Source organism: Impatiens glandulifera, chromosome 2, assembly GCF_907164915.1.
Source record: "Impatiens glandulifera chromosome 2, dImpGla2.1, whole genome shotgun sequence".
NCBI classification, from domain to species: domain Eukaryota; kingdom Viridiplantae; phylum Streptophyta; class Magnoliopsida; order Ericales; family Balsaminaceae; genus Impatiens; species Impatiens glandulifera.
Window position 1 is genome coordinate 5,993,716 of NC_061863.1, and position 20,237 is coordinate 6,013,952.

At 30.2% G+C, this 20,237-nt stretch overlaps 2 protein-coding genes and 1 pseudogene across 2 annotated transcripts; 1 reads left to right on the forward strand and 2 right to left on the reverse strand.

Annotated features, from left to right (window-relative positions):
• Positions 1-8,725: 8,725 nt before the first annotated feature.
• LOC124926145 (aspartate--tRNA ligase 2, cytoplasmic-like) lies at positions 8,726-13,145 on the forward strand. The gene is given in 12 exon segments (XM_047466321.1): positions 8,726-9,317; positions 9,394-9,504; positions 9,721-9,834; positions 9,923-10,042; positions 10,044-10,214; positions 10,323-10,433; positions 10,609-10,653; positions 11,159-11,238; positions 11,317-11,432; positions 12,209-12,323; positions 12,796-12,829; positions 12,831-13,145. Coding segments are annotated over 12 exon segments (1,650 nt in total). The 5' UTR covers positions 8,726-8,777; the 3' UTR covers positions 12,924-13,145.
• Positions 13,146-13,734: 589 nt separating this feature from the next.
• LOC124924234 lies at positions 13,735-14,983 on the reverse strand (annotated as a pseudogene).
• A 2,198-nt stretch (positions 14,984-17,181) lies between these two features.
• Positions 17,182-18,408, reverse strand: LOC124927707 (lignin-forming anionic peroxidase-like). Its single transcript, XM_047468163.1, has 4 exons — positions 18,196-18,408; positions 17,905-18,096; positions 17,653-17,818; positions 17,182-17,570 (listed from the first exon to the last, which is right to left on the reverse strand). Exons 1-4 carry the CDS (start codon positions 18,406-18,408, stop codon positions 17,182-17,184), a joined length of 960 nt encoding a protein of 319 aa, XP_047324119.1.
• Positions 18,409-20,237: the final 1,829 nt, after the last annotated feature.

Below are 20,237 nucleotides of genomic sequence, written 5' to 3' on the forward strand. Positions count from 1 at the left end.
TACTGAATTTTATTATTGATTAAATCAAGGAGCTGGGGAAGTGAAAGCTCATTTAGTAGACAGCAAGAAGTGGAAGCCTCTCTGTGTTGAAGCGAGATATGGCCAATAAAATGCATTTTATTGATCCGGTTCTATTCAATGCAAATGCTCATGCGCTGGAATTATAAATTACAGAGGCCGAAAAGAAAGGGAAACTTGTGACAAGTTGTAGTAAGCATAAAGAACTAAGTACAGTAAAGTTTTTGTAATATTTCCTATTTCTATTTAACAAAGTATGAATAGTTCCTTGAATTTGGTTATTCCCTATTTCTATTTAATAAAGTATGAATAGTTCCTTAGTTTGGTTATCGGGTCCTTGAATATAAGCTTTGCTAATTTTGGTGTTTTTATTTAATTTATAAAATAAATTAAAATAACATCTAAAACAAAAGTAAAACTGAAAAATAGTTTAAAATTAAAATATATACTTTTGGCGACGTTTGAAATTCATTACCAACGCTTTTTAAGCGTTGTTAAAACTTCTGACTTTCGGCAACGCTTGTACCGACGCTTAAATAAGCGTGGTAAAAACTTGCGCCCACCCTGCTTTTGGCGACGCATGAATAAACGTCGGTAATATTTTTAGCGACGCTTTTAAGGGTTGGCAGATATCTTTTTAAGCGTCGCTGTAGGTCTTTTTTGTTGTAGTGATACTTACTCGATATTTTCTTTGATGAAGTCTTTCATCCAAGTTGGAACATGTTTAGTTCGAGAGATTTTTCTAAAATTAGGTTCAAAGATTGACTTAGTTTTTGAAATTTCAGTATGATAAATATCATTATCATGATCTATTTCAAAAATTGTTTTCAGATGGAGATGCATTAGAAGTGTAATCAATGATGGTTGGATTTTTCTTAGAATTATCATATGATGAAATAGACCTTTCATCTTCAAAAAATAGTTGGACATTCTGAAATTTTCATTCAAAAACAAATCTCAAAAAGTTGTAATTTCTTCAAAATCAAGGTGTAATAAGTCTCACTTATTAAAGGAAAAACATTTCCATCAAAAATCACATCTCAAAAAGTTGTAATTTCTTCAAAATCAAGTTGGAAAACAAGATATCCATTTCTATTTGAATCCAACAAAAATACATTTAACATCTTTATCCTGAAATTTTGACTTAGTTGGTGGAACCATTTTATTGTGGAGACTAAACACACATATTTTTATAAACAATTTCCATTTTATTAAAATGTTGAAAACATTTAAAATTAACAAATTATTTCTCATTATCACTTCTAATTGTTTTGACATTACATTGAAAATGTTTTTAAAAAGAAATATGAAATTTTCAATTTTGTCAAAAACTAGTGTTTATATTTGAGACGAACTATTTGTAAATGACATTTTATGAAATTTTGCAATTGGACAAGTTAAACAATGAGCAAATTTATTTGCTAAAAAGGGAAATATTATTCTCAATATTTTGTTGGAAGGATGTCCACATCTTCTATACACCTTCACAATTTCATAAACACTAAAAGATTTTTTAAAATCTTTTTATGTAATTTCTTTATTTAAATCATCAAAGAAGAAAACAAACAAAATTTCTACTCTCTTTCTAATTTTATAGAGTTCTTATTCATCATAGCCCTACAACACATTTATTTTCAAAAAAATATGCAAAACATTTTTGTGTCTTTTATCAGGGTTAGAAAATGAATATAAGATTATATTTAAAATCTAGTGCAATAAGCACTAGATTGAGATTAAAATTTTAATTTAATCTCAAATTTCCATCTTCACTGATTACCTTTAAAAATTCATCAGCAAAATATAAAAACTTATTTTGATCCCTAGTAAAAAAAAATTATTTTTAACGAGAGCAACTCTCGGTGAAAATTAATATGCCATCGATGATAGTTTTCACTGAGAGAATCAAACGCTCTCGGAAAGTGTCGGTAATATGACCGTCGATGAAGAAAAAATTAATACCACCGAGAGTATTTATCGCCCTCGGAGATAATTAAATTATTTTATCAAGAATAGAGTATGACTGAACATCTCTAAGGCATTTAAAAAAAAATTGAAATCTCCATCCGGTTATCATCTTCTAACTCTGCATGGCTGAACATGAATCCTCCAAATTGGATGATTCACGTTTAAGCTCACTAGGATAGCACTGTTTCGCCTTCCTTCCTTTCATAGCATCATCACTATTGTTCGTGGATTCTTCCACCATGCTGTTCATCTTCTTCCTCTGCAAAAATTCCTGGTTCAATCGGTTCTCTTGAAATCGAGTCCGCCTCGAAACCGAAGCACTAGTACCTCGATCCATGACGAGAATTACCTACAATATTGACTTAGATTCGCACAAGGTTTCAGTTATCAAAGGATTTATGGGCGTACATACAAAGAGAGAAAAAGAGATAGAATAAGGAAATTGAAAGGAGCCAAGAGACTATGAACATAACATAGAGTATTTAGCATGCGTAGAAAATAAAATAGACTGAGCTATATTCTAGAAATGTATTCAAACAGAAAATAGTCCAATAAATTACAGCAACAAACCAAAAGGATGAAGAAGAACACAGTTAAATCTGGAGTACAATAGAAAACACAAACAAATATCTACTTTATATACTTGTGCGCATAAACTTTTGTTATTGCATATATATGGCTACTGGCCATAAAATTTATCAGCCACATATCTTTTTCTTTCTCTGAATGATTCGAACTCAAACTTAGTTCAAAAATTGAAATACTATAAGAGGAATTAGTGTACTTACCTGTTTCAATGTCGATGTTTTTTCTTTAGAACTCCCTACTTTATTTTAGTTTCCAACAACTTTATAATGTTGCTCCATCATCCCTTTGAAAATTTCCTTTTATATATAGGGGGCAGTCACGTCTGTGTTGATCTTGATCCAGTCCGGCAGTGGAGGCAACCATTTGAAAATTTTATGTATTGTCTCGTATTCAATCCGAAATATCTCAATTGGTCATTCTTTGTCATCATAGAAAGGTGTTTGCTACATAGACTGTAGCACTCCTCTTTTATAGATTCGGCCACCAATTTGGATACCCCAATATCTTGAAACATTGGTCTTGATATGACCTTTCATCTTGCAGTGAAAATAGAGAAGTTCTTGTTTGGGTTGTGAGTGAAGGAGTTCCTCCCAATCTTTTATACATAATCATCATCGTCTTATTTAGTGGAAACTCTTAGATGTCTTTAGACAAATATACGGATTTCATCAATAATATTTATTAAGAGTAATAATAGAAAGAGCGACGACGCTAAGGGCAACGACTCCACAACGACCCCCACTTAACATGAAAAAATTATAATATAAAAAGTTAGAGAGAGAGCTATGTTCGGTTCTCTCTAATTTTTTTACATTTATAATTTTCTCTCTCTAAATTTTTATATTATATTTATTTATTTTTAAATTGTGTTAAAAATGAAAAAATATAGTAATAGAAAACTACATAGGAAAAAATAGAGCTTATAATCTAGTCACCAAAGAGGCACCTATGAAACAATTGGAGCAAAAAAACTGTATAAAATTTTAGTAAATATTATACATGATCTCTATTTTCTGAAATTCAATAAGATATCAAATTTTGATAAAATTCTGAAAATGGGCATACATATATTGAATCCAACTGTATTAAGTTGGAAAGATTGTATGAATATTTAAACCTATTAAATAAACCTAAAGAAACATATCAGATATGGTTCGAACTTTGGAATATCCCCTACACACATGTATAATATAAAAGTCCTTAGTCATTTACAGCTTTATTGAGCAGACCATTATATATAGACCCAATTATTGAAGTAGGAGTGCATTTTTCCTTTGTTAGAATTAACATTAAGGTGCATCCTCAAAACACATTGCCAGATAAAATGACAGTGATTGACATGAAATGAAATATACTGTCATGGGAATCAATTATGAATGGAGGCTACACATGTGTTCATTCTACAATACTTTTCAACATGGCATCACGAAATGTGCTCAAGCTAAAGAAGAAGAGCAGAGAATACTAAAATGCTAGAAAGAAAAAAAAAGAAAAATAAAACAAAGGAGTTTAACATCAAAGAGCATTAATTTGAAGCCAACGAGGACTCTAAAAATAAAGAAAACAATGTGATTGAAGGAAAGAGGGTAAAGGGGACTCTAATAAAGAGTAAATATTGTAATAAAATAGAGGTTAATGAAGAAGAAGAAAGTTGATTCTCAAACAAGTCAATTTGTAGTAGAAGAAACTAGAGAGAAAGATACTCAGACTAATCAAACTGAAGTAGATGATACTAATGTTGATGTAGAGGATACCAAAGATGATGTTGAAGGAAACGAAGACAAGAATCCTGAAATTCAAGTAAAGAACAATAAAGATAAAAACCTTGAAGTCCTGAAAAAGAAGTCTTTTTATCATATTAGCACAGGTTCACAAAGAAAGATTACACAATGGTAATAAGAAAGCCTCATGATCATGTTCTTCAATTCAATCTTCTTGCATCGTAATAAGAAGGAGAAGGGGAAAAAGTCATCATGACGCAACAAGTTTATATGGAAATAAACATCTTAAGTGAGGTAGTTAAGATCTGTTTTTGATTGTATGATTTTCGTTTGTAATCTATGTTTTTGTTTTTGCGAATGTTACTAATCAGTTCATTTAAGGTATTTTGATTGTCATCCTTTAATCATAGCTAATGTTTATCTAGCTTTGATCTTGACCCTCCTACTTTTGAGATTTTTAATGAAATGATATTAACCGTTTTCCAAAAAAATGTCATACTTGTGCTTGAGTGATATTATACAAAATATATTTTGAGCGCGTTGAGGTTGCATGGAGCAACAAATTATGCGCCATCAACTATAGATAGGCGGACCACTCCTCTAGAGAGAATTTTTATGGATCATGAATGGACCTTTCTATTGGGTCGAAATTTTCCCATTAGATTAAAAAGTTTATAGAATTGTTTGAGGACCAAGTCACCTTCTTTGAGGTTTCTCGACTTTACCATTTTTATTAAAGGTGTTTGACATTCATTTTTGGTATCCTCTATTAGTGTTAGTTGTTTGTATCGATACTTAACCTAGTCTTTTTCGACAATGGCTTTCCAAAATTCCTCTCAAAATAGGGAGTTCAACTTCAATTGGTTGCACGACATCTATACCGTAGACCAATTAGTAGTAGTTTTCACTGGTCGATGTTCAAGCTGTTGTTCGATAATCCTATAAGGCGTAGGGCAATTTTTCATGTTAGTCTATGTATGTGTTAGTCATCATCTTGATGATTTTGACTACTGCATTATTTTTTGGTATGTATGGCGATGACTTATGGTGTTCAATTTTGAACTCTTCGAGTGCATGTAACAATTTTCTTTGAAAGTGTCAATCGTTGTCTGAAATCAGGGTATGTATGACTCCATATCTAGAGATAACATTGGTCCAAATAAACTTGTCACATGGAATGATTTCGGGATTTTATAAGAGGTTGCTTTTACCCAATTCGTGAAGTAGTCGATAGCCACTAGTATGAATTTGTGCCCGTCGGAGGTGTGAAGATAAATTTCCAGATGATGTCAATCCCCCAAGTAGAAAATGGCCAAAGAGATGTCATGTTATAAAGCATTAATACTAGAGTATTTTTAAGCCATTATAAATTTGGCATTGATGACAACTCTTAATGTAAATCACACGTTCTTTCTTTAGGTTCTACTAATAATATCCAAGTTAGAGTATTTTCTTAGTTATAGTCATTTAATTCATGTGTGGGTCATGCACTCTTGTGTGTACTTCTTCTATGATCATTTTCGATTTAGGAACGTTTACATAGAGAATATTATTATCGTCAAACAATTTTCTGTATATCTTGTTTTCTATCCATGCATACTTGGTGGAATATTGGCGTAACTCCCGCCATTCTCTTGCTTAAGAATGTGGTGGATATTCCTTGTATTTTATGTACCTTTAGAGGGTTTCATAGATGTTTCACAAGAAGAAATTGTTTCATTTTCAAAGGTAGGCTTTTGTTTATGTCAAATTTTGAACGGTTTGACTTTGATTCTTTCAGGAATTTGTGTCATAGCCGCAAAAGTGGTCAATGCATATGCGAAGCAATTTGGGCTTCTTGGAGTGTAACATTACTTGTTCAAACTTATTGTAGACACCCCATTTTTACACCCAAATAATTAAAATAAATATATTCGGTCTAGTATGATGATCATACTTGATTGCTGAACCCGAATGGCATATTTCATAAAAGGTCAGAACTTGGGAGACCTGATACATTCAAATTAATCGATTTAAAAATCATGAATTTTGAGTATAATAATCCTATTGACAATTTTGTATGGAAGCTTTCGAAAAGGCAAAAGAAAAAAACCGAGTCAAATTGGGCGGTTCGAGTCGGTCAACTCGTGTCAACACGAGTCAACCGCGCCAAAACAATTTAAAATGTGGAGATGACATCATCATGATGTTAGCAGACGCTTCATTTGAAAATGCCAAAAAAATATATTTCTTCACTTTGGACATAAACGACTAATGAAGAACATCATTTACCTCCAACTTCAAAAATCACCCAAGCCTCTACACTTGATGGTTTTGGATAGTTTTGAATGTTTTGAAAAACTTGGAGAGTCCTCTACAAATCTATTCATCCCTTTATTAGATTAATGCTCTTGGTCACAATGAATCGTGTTGCAAGACAAGGTGTCTGAAATGGGGTAATTCCAACACAACTTCATTAATAATTACATAACTTGAGCCATGGCCTCAAAATGAACTTTTACTTATGTGTTGAAAACACATATTAGTAACACCCTTTCTGTAACGAATGGTTAACAACACTATAAAGCCGTGACAAAAAGTCATCATAACAGCTTTTTCGTTTTCAGTACCGGCATTGTCTTTTACTGATGCCCATTTTTCTACCGGTGATGCCCATTTTTCTACCGGTGATGGGCGAAATGATTATCCGTTTATGATCATTTAATTTTTGAATTCAATCGTTTGGTTAATATTCATGAAGTTCCATTTTGAAAAATTAAAGACTTCCACCAATGTTTAATCTGGGTGTCCAGAAGAAGAGAGTTCAAAGGTGAAAACAATGTTTGTGTTCTTCAGTGTGTTAGTCTGACGCTCGTTGATTGGTCCGCCTTTTTGATTTGGGTCAAAACAGATTTGGTAATTTTATTACTTGAAAACATCAATTAATAGACATAAATTGACGATTATACATTAAATTGTTGATAGTTATGGTTGGAAGATAAATCAACAAGATATTCTAATGAATAATTCCAGATAAATAATGGAAGAAAAGTTATTGTGGAAATTGGTGGATTAATGTACCCTCATTTTAAGAATTAGATTTTTCTTTTTTAAGAATTAATGATCATGTCACCCTCTTACCATTTAAAAAAACAAAAAAAAATCAACTATGTAATTATTAAATATTCAAACCACTATACCAACAAATCTTTAGATTATTAGTTATTATGATATATTATTTATTTAAGATTTAGGTTAATAATTTTATTTTAAAATAATAAGTAATAAATATTTTTAAAATATGATTTGATTTTGTTTTATTAACATGACAATTCTAATATATATATATATATAATATATTATATATATATATATATATATATATATTTATAATTATCAAAATTAATTATAATTTAAAAAAATACTTTTAAACATTGTTTTTTTGTTAATATATAATTTTTTTATAATATATTATTTAGAATAACTTCTGAAATATTTATATAATATTATTATTTAAAATTAATAATCTTATTAAAAAAATTCAAAATAAATAAATCTTAGTGATAATATGTAATACAATATTTTGATAAATATTATACAAATCTTTTTTAGTAGTTATTCTAAAATTAAATATATAAAAATTAATCTTATTAAAATTTTAAAATAAAACAATGGTTTAAGAGTATCTAATTTAAATTTATCATTAATTTTAATAATTATAAATAATATATATATATTAATTATTAAGTTATTAAAGAAAATTAAAATCAAATCATATTTTAAAATATTTTATTACTTATATTTTTAAAATAAAACTATTTAGGCTAAAATCTTAAATAAATAATAAAACATATTAACTAAACTAGAAACCTTTCAACAATCTAGTCTTGCAACTTTTGGATAATTATTTGAAATATCTTATTTTTTTCAATTTACAAATTAAGTGTTATTATTAATCAACTACAATCTTATAAGTTATACATATTTATTATATAGATCAAATATATGACCTTTTAATAGAATAAATTTATTTATTAGAACCTTATTATATTTAGTCAAAATTATCCATTCAATAAGTTGAAAATTAAATCTATTATAAATAATAAAATAAAATATAATTTTATAAATATTCAAATGAACTTGTTGTATTAAATTTAAATTAGTGAGATGAAATATGACTTTTTCAATTTTTACTAAAATTGTTTAAATTGAAGATGGGACATTATCTATAACTTCTTAAATTAAAATAAAAAATAATTTAAATTAATAAAACTCAAATATACTATTTATTATTATATAACAATTAAAATATAGCATAATATTATATTTGTAATAATAATTTGAACATATTTAATGTAAATTAATCAATTGGGCTTTTTTTTTATAATCACATTTAATATATAAAGTCCAACCCTAGCCCACAAAAGCCCTATGTATGACTTCCGACCAAGAAACCATTTTTACAGTTCTTGAAATTCATTTCTCTTCTCCATTTCCGATTCTCTAATGTCGTCTGAATCCGAAAACCCTGCTCCAATTCCAATGGAACAACGTGATGAAGAGAACTCCGCTGCAGCTCAGAGCAAGAAAGCTGCAAAGAAAGAAGCAGCCAAGCTTGAGAAAGAGCGTCGTCGCCAGCAACATTCAGCCGCCGCCGCCGCTTCAACTGCTCTCTCCGGTGTGTCGCTCGATGAGGCCGCCGATCCTTTGGCGGAAAATTATGGCATGGTTCCTCTTGTTGAACTCCAATCGAAGGCCGTAACTGGTCGTGTCTGGACTGAAGTTGGATTGCTTGTGGCGGAACTTAAGGACCAGAGCGTACTTGTACGTGGACGATTACAGACGATCCGAGGCGTGAGTAAGAAAATGGCCTTCTTTGTTTTGAGAGAGAAGGGATTTACTGTTCAATGTGTGTTGTCTGTTGCGCCCAACCTTGTTAGCCCTCAGATGGTGAAGTTTGTCACAAGTCTGAATAAAGAATCGATTGTTGATGTTGAAGGGGTTATCACTGTTCCTAAGGATCCCATTAAGGGTGCTTCTCAGCAGGTATTATAAGTTCCTTTTAATCACACCCTTTATGTTCAAGATTATATTTTTCCTTTAAACTCATGTCTCAATGCAGGTTGAGATTCAAGCAAGGAAAGTTCGATGTATTAGTTTGGCAATGGCTCCTTTACCTATCAATATTGAGGATGCTGCACGCAGTGATGTTGAAATTGAGAAAGCTATTGAGGTATACTTAAGTGAAAATTTCATGTTTTAATTGACAAGAATAGTAGTATGATACTTCAATTTCATGTTTCACTAATTGGTAGGATTTATTGTGTAATTTGATATAAAGATCACATCATTATCAATTATTGGGTCATTTCATTTGAATTTCTATAATAAACTTGCATTTATTCTATTATATGAATGGTATGTTGATATGGCTAGTTGAAGAGTGCAGGCTGGAGAACAGCTAGTGCGAGTTAATCAGGACACTCGTCTGAACAATCGTGTGCTCGACTTGCGCACACCTGCGAATAATGCGATTTTCCGCATTCAATGGAAGGTTCAAGAGGTATAATATATTTATCTAGGCAGATTTCTCAAGAAGTTGAGAATTTTTCCTTCTTTCTTTCTTATTGATTATTATTATTATTATGTAGATATTCGAAAGGTTTTTGGTATCGAAAGGATTTTTTGGGATTCATACACCTAAATTGATGGGTGGTTCCAGTGAGGGTGGATCTGCAGTTTTCAGGCTTCAATATAAAGGACAACCTGCAGTGTTTGGCTCAGTCGCCTCAGCTTCATAAGCAAATGTCAATATGTGGTGATTTTGGAAGAGTTTTTGAGATTGGTCCGGTTTTCAGAGCAGAAGACTCGTTTACCCATAGACATTTGTGTGAGTTTACAGGTCTTGATGTTGAAATGGAAATTAAAGAGCATTACTCTGAGGTAAAGCTTATTTCCTCTAATAAGTGAACTGGTTTTCAAGTTTTTTTTTACTAGTTACTGTATGTAGGGGTATATACATTTCTAAGCGGTGTCATCTTTTTTATTCAGGTGATGGACATTGTAGATGGATTATTTGTTGCTATATTTGATACTCTAAATGCAGAATGCCAGAAAGAACTTGGTGCAATTAACCAACAGTATCCATTTCAGCCCCTGAAGGTTATTTGCAATATTTGATGTTTTTTTATTGAAGTAGTGATCTTCTTCACTTATCTTTCAGGTTTTCAAACTTATATAAGAACTTGCTTATGTTTTCGGAAACCGTTTGCTAGATAGTTTGATTCATGACAATAATAGATTTCTAATAATTGGACTTGGGTTTGCAGTACCTGAGAAGACATTAAGGCTGACATTTCCGGAAGGGATCCAAATGCTGAAGGTCAGTTTTTTATATCTATCTTCTCTTACAAAGAATGGTTATTAAGCTGTTTTATTACACATTTTAAGATCCTAACAATGATTAATATGAATCATGATCTAGTAAATAAACTTTATATCAAATGAAGCAAAACTTCACATAATCTGAATTAATCTGCCTAACAAATGAAGTAAAAAATAACATTAGAATCTGGATTGTAATAAAAGTAGCAAACTTATTCGACCCATGTGGCTCAAGTGAAAAGAGTTTGGACCTGAGAGATTGAGGTTGTGTGTTCGAAAAAATCAAACTTATAACAAACAAAAAAAATTCACTTTCAATTTTAGCTTTAGCAATTTTCCAATTGGATCATGATTGTGCCTTAGATTGTGGTAAAATGCCCGTTTCATAATAGGCTAAGTTTGTCCTGCCAATTTGTGAGCTTTAATAATATACTGAAATGATCATGGGTATTGGAGTGAACAAACTTTCATTTTAATACTGATTTTCATGTACGTTTGGACAGGAAGCTGGTGTCGAAGTTGATCCTCTTGGAGATCTAAACACAGAGATAGAGAGAAAACTGGGCCAACTTGTTTTTGAAAAGTAAAAAACTTTTAATTTTGCTTTTCAAATAAAAGAATTTGATTGTAACAAAATTGGACATATCTTTATTAAATGCAGGTACGGTACTGAGTTTTATATACTGCATCGATACCCTTTAGCTGTTCGTCCATTCTATACCATGCCTTGCTGTGATGACTCAGCTTACAGTAACTCATTTGATGTCTTCATTCGAGGTAACAATTTAATGACCCAGCTCTATTCTTAATGCTAAATATCAAATCCGAGTAAAGAACCTCTAAATGATGATACTTGGATGAGTCTTAAGTTCTATCCAACATCGTTCTAAAATACTTTAAAAGATGGAACTTGTAAATCTGAATGTACAACCTTAACATATTCATATTGAGTTTCTAGCAATGAACCTATTTTCGAAAATGATATTTTGTAACAATCACCGCTCCTTTGAAAAATTGCCAAAAGTTAAAGTTGAAAGTCTTTGTTTGGAATAAAACTTTTATGGATCATAATATAGTTTATAGTTTGATTTAATTGCTTCATTTGTTATACAAATTATTTTGCAGATCATGATCCAAATTTGATATAGAATTATTATTATTTTATTTGATCAGATTATTACTTTTGAGATAATTGTGAATTTGTCATGATCAACATGAAAAAAGTTTACAAGGAAATATTTTTATGCAATCCTCTCTACCCGATTGGCTTGTTTTTTGTCAAATTTGTTAAACATTTTTCTTTATTTTTCCGACAATAAGCCATTTTGGGATCCTTTTATTTTCGCATTTTTTTGTCGTACTTAACAAGTGCTTTTTAATTTATTGAATAAAGGCACCAATGTTTATTCTTTTAGTAGTTTTTTTATTTCATCATATTTTATGTTTTGTACAAGTTGAAATTTTGTTCAACTAAACTATATTAAAACCCAAAGAAAGTATTCATTTCATCATGGTCTAACTTTGATTATTCTTATACCTAATAAAATTTTTAGGCGAGGAGATAATATCAGGTGCTCAACGTGTACATGTACCTGAATTCTTGGAGACACGTGCAAAAGCTTGCGGGATTGAAGTTAGCACAATAACAACTTATATTGATTCTTTCAGGTATGTCTTATTATCTTTCGAGTTCGGTTTCATTGTAATTATAGATATCCTACAACTGGTCACAATATAGTCTACCTTTTTTGGAAATAGTAGAATCCAACAAAAGAGTTTATAACTTGAACTTGAACCCACAGTAACTCAAGTAGCAAAGTTCTTACCTAAGAAACCAAAGGTTTCAGGTTCGATACCTCCACTAAGAACACTCTAATTTAAAGGAGATCATTACTGTGGGGGTCATGCTAGTCACCCCGAGAATAAACCCGGGTAAAAAAAACCTAAACTTGAAATGAAGAGCAAAACAGGATTTGCCTCCAATTCAAATAAAAGCTTGAACACAACTTGGAACAAACACTAATTAACACATAAAAAATTTATCTTCTCATCATCAGTATTCTTCAAGACTTGTTCACTATCAATGTTCCATTCTTTGCAAAGATATGCTGTTGAGTTGAGCTGCGTTTGTTTTATACAGGAGTGGAGCACCACCACATGGTGGGTTCGGAGTTGGGGTTAGAACGAGTGGTGATGCTATTTTGCGCTCTCAACAACATTCGCAAGACTTCGCTCTTTCCTCGTGATCCTCAAAGGCTTGCCCCTTGATAAATGCTACCTTAAATTATCATTTTATAATAAACATGTTTCCTTGAATGTTTGGTTTTATGTGTGTTTTCAGTGTTTTTTTAGAAAGATAGCAATCTTTCTGCCTTTGTAGTAATGCTACATGATCTCTCCTTTTATACATGTACTTTTTTGCCATGTAATTTCCCTACACATTGAGTTTATTTGGTTACACAGCTTTTACATAAGGATTTTATTCTAGATAATTTGTTTTTTTGAAATTTTGAAAAATTCACTGTTATTATAAAATGCTACATATCTTTTAAATAATATATTTTTAGACTTGGCTGGTAAAATTTTATTTTAACTTTCTTAATTGTAGGAACATATATAGATTGGCTAGTTAATTGCAATTAAAAATGGTTAGAGTCATTGTTTTGGAAATATTTTTGATATAATATGGACTAATTATTTTATTTAAACTTTGTACAAATCAAGTCAAAATAAATTGTTACTAAATAATGAATTAATATTAAATAAATAATGATTATAACTAGAAAAGGCTATTTGTTTTTTTTTTAAAATTTATACACATGTTTATTTGTAACTTGTGTTTATAAAATCTAGAAAAAAGAATATCATTAAATTTTGGTTCAAAAACTATAAACAAATGGTATCTTATTCCTTCTCAATTAATGAAATACAAATAAAATATTCTTATGATACAAATTTGAAGTAAAGAAACAATATACTCATTTTGGAACATACACTAAATGAAATCAATCAACAAATTTAACAAATAAAAGACTATAATATCTCACAAAAACACATACTATTCCCACACTTAAACTTGTTAGTTTAAAGTGCTGCAAATCTTTCTGATTATTCCATTGGATCCCATGAGAGGGTTAATGTCTCCCATTTTAATCATGGCGGTTGCAAAATCTGCTTTGAATTTTGAAGGGTTCTTACTGTATTCGACCACAATATTATCGGTTGATCCTCCATTGAAAAGCACTTGGTCTGATTGAAGAAGACCTTTCTTTTGAATCAAATTCTTGAAATAATGATTGTCAAATGAATTCGGGTGTAACTAAATCAAGAGGCGCTAAATTGGATGCACCATTATTCTCGTTACGAGGGCACTGTTGTTGGCACTTTCGGGCAAAGCCTGGATCGATTATACTATTACTGTATATTCTGTCACGAAATGTGAAACATTGTGCTTGTCCTATTGTATGTGATCCTGATTTTTTTTTTAAATGTTATTTTTTTTGTATAACAATAAGAAAAAATGTATTTATTTATAATTTCGTTTTTCTTACCGGACAATGCCACTAAATCTCTTGCGTTGAGTCCCTTCTTGGCAAAGTTAGAAATGTGTTCGTTAAGGCTACTATTGAAAAGAGGCAAATCTTTTTCGGCTAATGCACGACTTGCTGTTGTCGAATCTCTTCTTCCTAGTTTGACTGTCCATGAAGGGCCACCCACCTTATTAATCGAAGAGAATAAACACACATGTTAATGATCATTAGTTTTGTTTGTATTGAACATGCATGTCTTTAAAACAAATACTCACAATAACAGAAGCATCTCGTGCTGCTACCGCAAGTATATCTGCACAAGAAACAACTCCCGGACATATCTTTTCCACCTCAATCTTTACCGCATCCACTACTTCAAATCCTCTAGCAGATCCTATGTTTTGCAACGCGTTTCTCTCGCTTGTCGGGGTGGTTTGTTCGTTAAGTAAGATTGAAGCATCACAACCCTATCGAAGAAAAAAATCCAATAAAAAAATTAACTAAATTGAGAACCGAATAATCTAATAAAGGAATAGTTATGAACTCAAAACCATAATTAACAACCTGAACAAAACAATCGTGAAAATGAAGTCGAACTAGGGATGCAGCCATGCGACGTTCATGCGACACTGCCTGCTTAATACTTGCCCTTATCGTGCTAAGGGCGTTGGGACATGTTTTCTCATAAAACCTTGAAGATAGATGTGCTCCATAAATAGGACGTATGAATAAAAATATCGATAACAACACAAAAGTTATAGTTGAAAGGCGACTATTTGCAATTTTGGTTGAATTCATAACGATTCTTTTCTTCGAATACAATTTTACTCACCCTTTCTCTTTTTCTCTATGGTGTTGTATGAATTAAAATTGATTTGAGATGAAAACATATGTATGAAGACACAAGAATATATAGGGGAGATTTTATTGGATTGCCTTAATTTAGACATCCTAAATCCTACATGTGATTGAATATTTTATTTAAGCATTTTATTCATGACCAATTCTCTATCTTGTGATTCAATTTTCAGCATACAAATCAAAGTCAGGCTAATGAATAAGTTGATGAAGCTGTCAAATTTTGGGTTACAACTATTCGATTGAGTTTATTTATTATTATATTTTTAATATAGAAAGTTAACGGACATTAACTAGTCATAACATTACTTCAACTTAAGACATTCTAAATAAAAATCAAACTCGTATTTAATCTTTTAGGTACCGACTCTTACCACTAGAGCTATCCCAATGAAATGATTTGATTGAGCTTATAAATACGAATAATTAGTGTTTACGTAATAAATTATTATAATAATTTTAACAAATACACCATAATGAATAAAAAAAATCAAATGTATCTCAACATTTAACAAATATCTGAATAATTTTGGAAGACATAAGAATTAAAAGATGAAGTATATCAAACACATTCAAATATTACCCATATCAAATGTATATAAACGTTTAGAGAATAAGATGAATTAAGCTAGCCCTTTGTCTTCTATTATTGATTTTTTAATTTTTTTTTTTATTACAAATAAATGTAAGTTATTTATATTAAATTGAGTTAGCTAGGTGACTTAGTAACAACAGAATGTGTCAAGGAATTGATGCTGACACAGACAAAGACACTTTCTTATTTTCCCAACTACTACTCTAATTTTTGGTACGTTTTAAACGAGTGATTTTTATTTATTTTTATTTGATAAAAAAATAGTTGTTGAATGAGATTAAAATTTATCTGGAACTAATATTTGGGCTAATTTTTGGTTAAAATTTTTAAATTTACTTAACATGTGATATTGTTTTTAAGGTTGAAGTATATGATTTGTTTATACTAACATATGTTGTAAATAATAATATAATTTAAAACTAATACATAATTTGTACTTAAATTCATTGAATTAAAAGTCATAGTTAAATAATTGAAAGTGTTTTCTTTTGAGTTTTTTTTTTTATGATTACAACTGTTGTGTTTCTTTAATATATTTTTTTTTAAAATTAGATCCATATATATAGCTTATTATATTATAACTTAAACTTACTTGTTTCTGAACCCATTCACATATTGATTTTTTTGGAATTCTATAAAAGTTATGGATAAATGCAGGAAGATGTCCACTCGTGAACTTTAATTATCAATTTAACTATTTTTGTCTCCTTGTGAAAATAAATATTTATTTAACATGGAAGAGAATTTGAATTTTGCTTGAGATGGATATTACCCTATATATATTAGTTTTAAGACTTAAATTAGTGATAAAATAAGAAATCAGTGACAACAATTCCAATTTTTTTTTTGACAAATATTAGACTTAGTCAAAGTTTAAGACGGATATTAATTATGATTTTTTACAATGATAAAAGAAATATTGTTAATTTCTTAGTATTAATGGTAATTAAAAATAAAGTTATTAACCTAATAATAATGTTTACACAATAGTTGATATGCAGTTACAGAGACTCGTAACTCAGTAGTAAGAGTCGGACACTATTTCAATACCCTTGTTAAGGGTATAGGCATCATCTAAATCATAGAAGGCCCGTTTTTAAAAGAGCAAGTTATATGCAGGACTTATTAAAAGATATTTATTATTAATTTTTCTTAAAAAGAAATAATTATACATTAGGATTTCAACTACAGTTTATAATCATAGTTACAGATAATTTGAATATTATTTAAATTTGTAAAATATCTATACCTTAGGTCTGCATAATGGGACAATTTGTGGACATACTTTATCTATATCTATTTTAGAACTCTTTCTAACTAGTTATATATTTTGTTAATATTTTTAATTGGATGATCCATTAATCCAAAGAGTGGAAGATTATAAATAAATTCATTTTTATATTTCCACTAGAGATTATTGTGTCCCAAAACATATTATATATATGACCTTATTTCTTCACTTGAAAGGGAATACAATATGTAATGAGAATGAGTGTACACTTCTCTAAAATTAAAACTAAATTAAATACGATAAATCAAACATTTAAACTTCTCTACATATCTTTCTGATTATTCCCTTTGATCCTGTGAGAGGGCTGATGTCTCCCATTTTAATCATGGCTGCTGCAAAATCTTTTTTGAATTTTGAAGGGTTCTTACTGTATTCGACAACAATTTTATCGGTTGATCCTCCGTTGAAAAGAACTTGATCTGACTGAAGAAGACCTTTCTTTTGAATCAAATTCTTGAAATAGTTATTGTCGAACGATTTTGGTGTAACTAAATCAAGAGGCGCTAAATTGGATGCACCATTTTTCACGTTACGAGGGCACTGTTGTTGACGCTTTCGTGCGAATCCTCGATCAATTGTTTTATTACTGTATATTCTGTCATGGAATGTGAAACATTGTGCTTGTCCTATAGTATGTGATCCTGAAAAAAATATATATATTATGATTATAATTGTTGGTTTAACATTAAGAAAATATTTTTTTTAAAATTTTAGTTTTTTTACCGGACAATGTCACTAAGTCCCTCGTATTAAGTCCCTTCTTAGCAAAGTTAGAAATATGTTCCTTAAGGCTACTATTGAAAAGTGGCAAATCTCTTTCAGCTAGATCACGACTTGCTGTTTTAGAATCTCTTCTGCCTAGTTTGACGGCCCATGAAGGACCACCGACCTATTAGTCGAAGAGAATAAAGAAACACACATTAGTTATCATTCGTTTTGAGGGTTTTATACATCGATTTTAAAAGAAATACTCACGGCAACAGAAGCATCTCGTGCAGCTACCGCGAGAATATCTGCACAAGAAACAACTCCCGGACAAATCTTCTCCACCTCAACTTTTACCGCATCCACTACTTCAAATCCTCTAGCAGATCCTTTGTTCTGCAACGCGTTTCTCTCGCTCGTTGGTGTGGCTTTTTCGTTAAGTAGATTCGAGGCATCACAACCCTGTCAAAACAATAGAGAATTACCATTAGAAAGGTTAATTAAATCAAGCCAATCTAATAAAGAAATTGTTATGAACTTATTAAAACCATTATTAATAACCTGCACAAAACAATCATGAAAATGAAGACGAACAAGAGATGCAGCCATGCGACGTTCACGTGACACCGCCTTCTTAATAGTTGCCCTTATCGTGTTGAGAGCTTTAGGACATTTTTTTTCATAAAACTTTGAAGATAAATGTGCTCCATAAGTAGGACCTTGCAATAAAAGTAATGAGAACAATACAAAAGTAATTTTATGTGAAGTATTCATTGCGATGTTTTCTGGAATATAAACCAGATAATATGAATTAAGTTGATTTGAGATGAGATGAGAACATATGTATGAAGAAGGCATAGTATTTATAGGTTGGATTGAATTGCCCTTAATTTGGATATATTATACATTTGATTGAATATTTATTTATTTGAGCATATATATCAAGAGTGACCAAATTCTATAATCTTCTGATTCACTATTCAACTTCATGATGCACTACAAATCAAAGTTGGCTAATGAATAAGTTGAAGTTGTCAAACTTTTGGGCTTCTATTACTACTCACTTTCCTTTTTATTTGAAATATCAATATAATATTGGGTTATGTGTCTTTATGTAGTAAATTCAGTTAACTAGTTGATAGACGGTATATATTGCAGTTTGATTTGGGTTATTTGAAAATTTTATTATTTGATATAAAAATAAGTTAGTTTGAATATTCTTTAATTATTTGAATGACTAGGGCAGTTAAAATATAAAGAGTTTTAACATCTTAAATAAATATATATATATAATAATAATAATAATAATACTTAATTTGATTTTTTCTTAATTTGTCGGGTGGAGAGGTGTGGTTAATTTTGATGTATATGTGAGAGTAAATTGATACTTAAGTCTTTAACCCTTTAATTAACTAGGCTAATAAGACTTTATATTATAAATTCAACACAAAATTTAATGAACGTGCGTCGTTCCTAATAATATATATATATATATATATATTCAACTTTGGGAAGAATGTCAATTTTATTTATAAAGTTGGAGGGAGGTGTCAAATTTATTACAAAGTTGTAAAATTTTATTTATGTATATAAACTTGTCAAAATGTGTTAAAATTATTTGACATAACGGAATGTTTCAAACGGAGTTAATTTTTTTATCCACGTGGATATTTATTTTATGTTTTGTTTTAACTTATTTTTTTCATTTCAAACAGACTTTTTCTTTACATTTAATAAATAAATAAATAATAATTTCATTCTCTCTTCCTTCACCCGATTCATATTCTTCTTATTTAAATCTTAATCTCCAAAATCTCATCCACAATTTCTCATACCCACTTTGTCTTCTCTCTCCAAATTTTATCCTATGTTCTTCTCAATTGATGTCAAAGTAATATGTTATATATTCAATGCGAAACATCAAACTAGAAATTCTGGATTTTATTTGAATAATTTGCCTGCAACTAGGGGATTAGAACAATAAGTTTTTAGCGGATGGTTAGAATTTTGAAAAATAAAATTGAGATTTTGATAAGTTAAATGTGATATGTCACTTGTTTGTCATTGTTTCTGATTGTTCTTCGTGAAGGAAAAACTAGTTCCAAGATCGCTTCAGCTAGGGTTTTGAAACTCATTTAGTTAGATCCTCAATCACAGAGTTCAATCGCAGATAAACAAGGTTTATTACAGATATTATATTGTTTGATCGAAACTGGTCCATTCGATGATCAGATCACGAAACAAGTCTGTATTATCAGGCCTAACAATAATATCAAAGTATATGAATGATCTAGTTAAAAAAGGAATAGAAAAAACAGCTTGCGACATCCTCTGGAGATTGAGATTCGATTTGTTGAGTTCTTGAATGTGAATAGATTGGTTGCGGCGGCTGTGAAAGAGAGGGGATCGATGAAGATGATGGTGGGCTGCCTGCTGGTGAAGAGAGGGGATGAAGATGATGGTAGGTAGAAGAAGGAAAATTTTATTTATTTAATTTTATATATTAAATAGAAAAAAAAAAGTCTGTTTGAAATGTAAAAAATAGGTTAAAAAAATATAAAAAAATAAATATCCACGTGGATAAAAATTTAACGCCGTTTGAG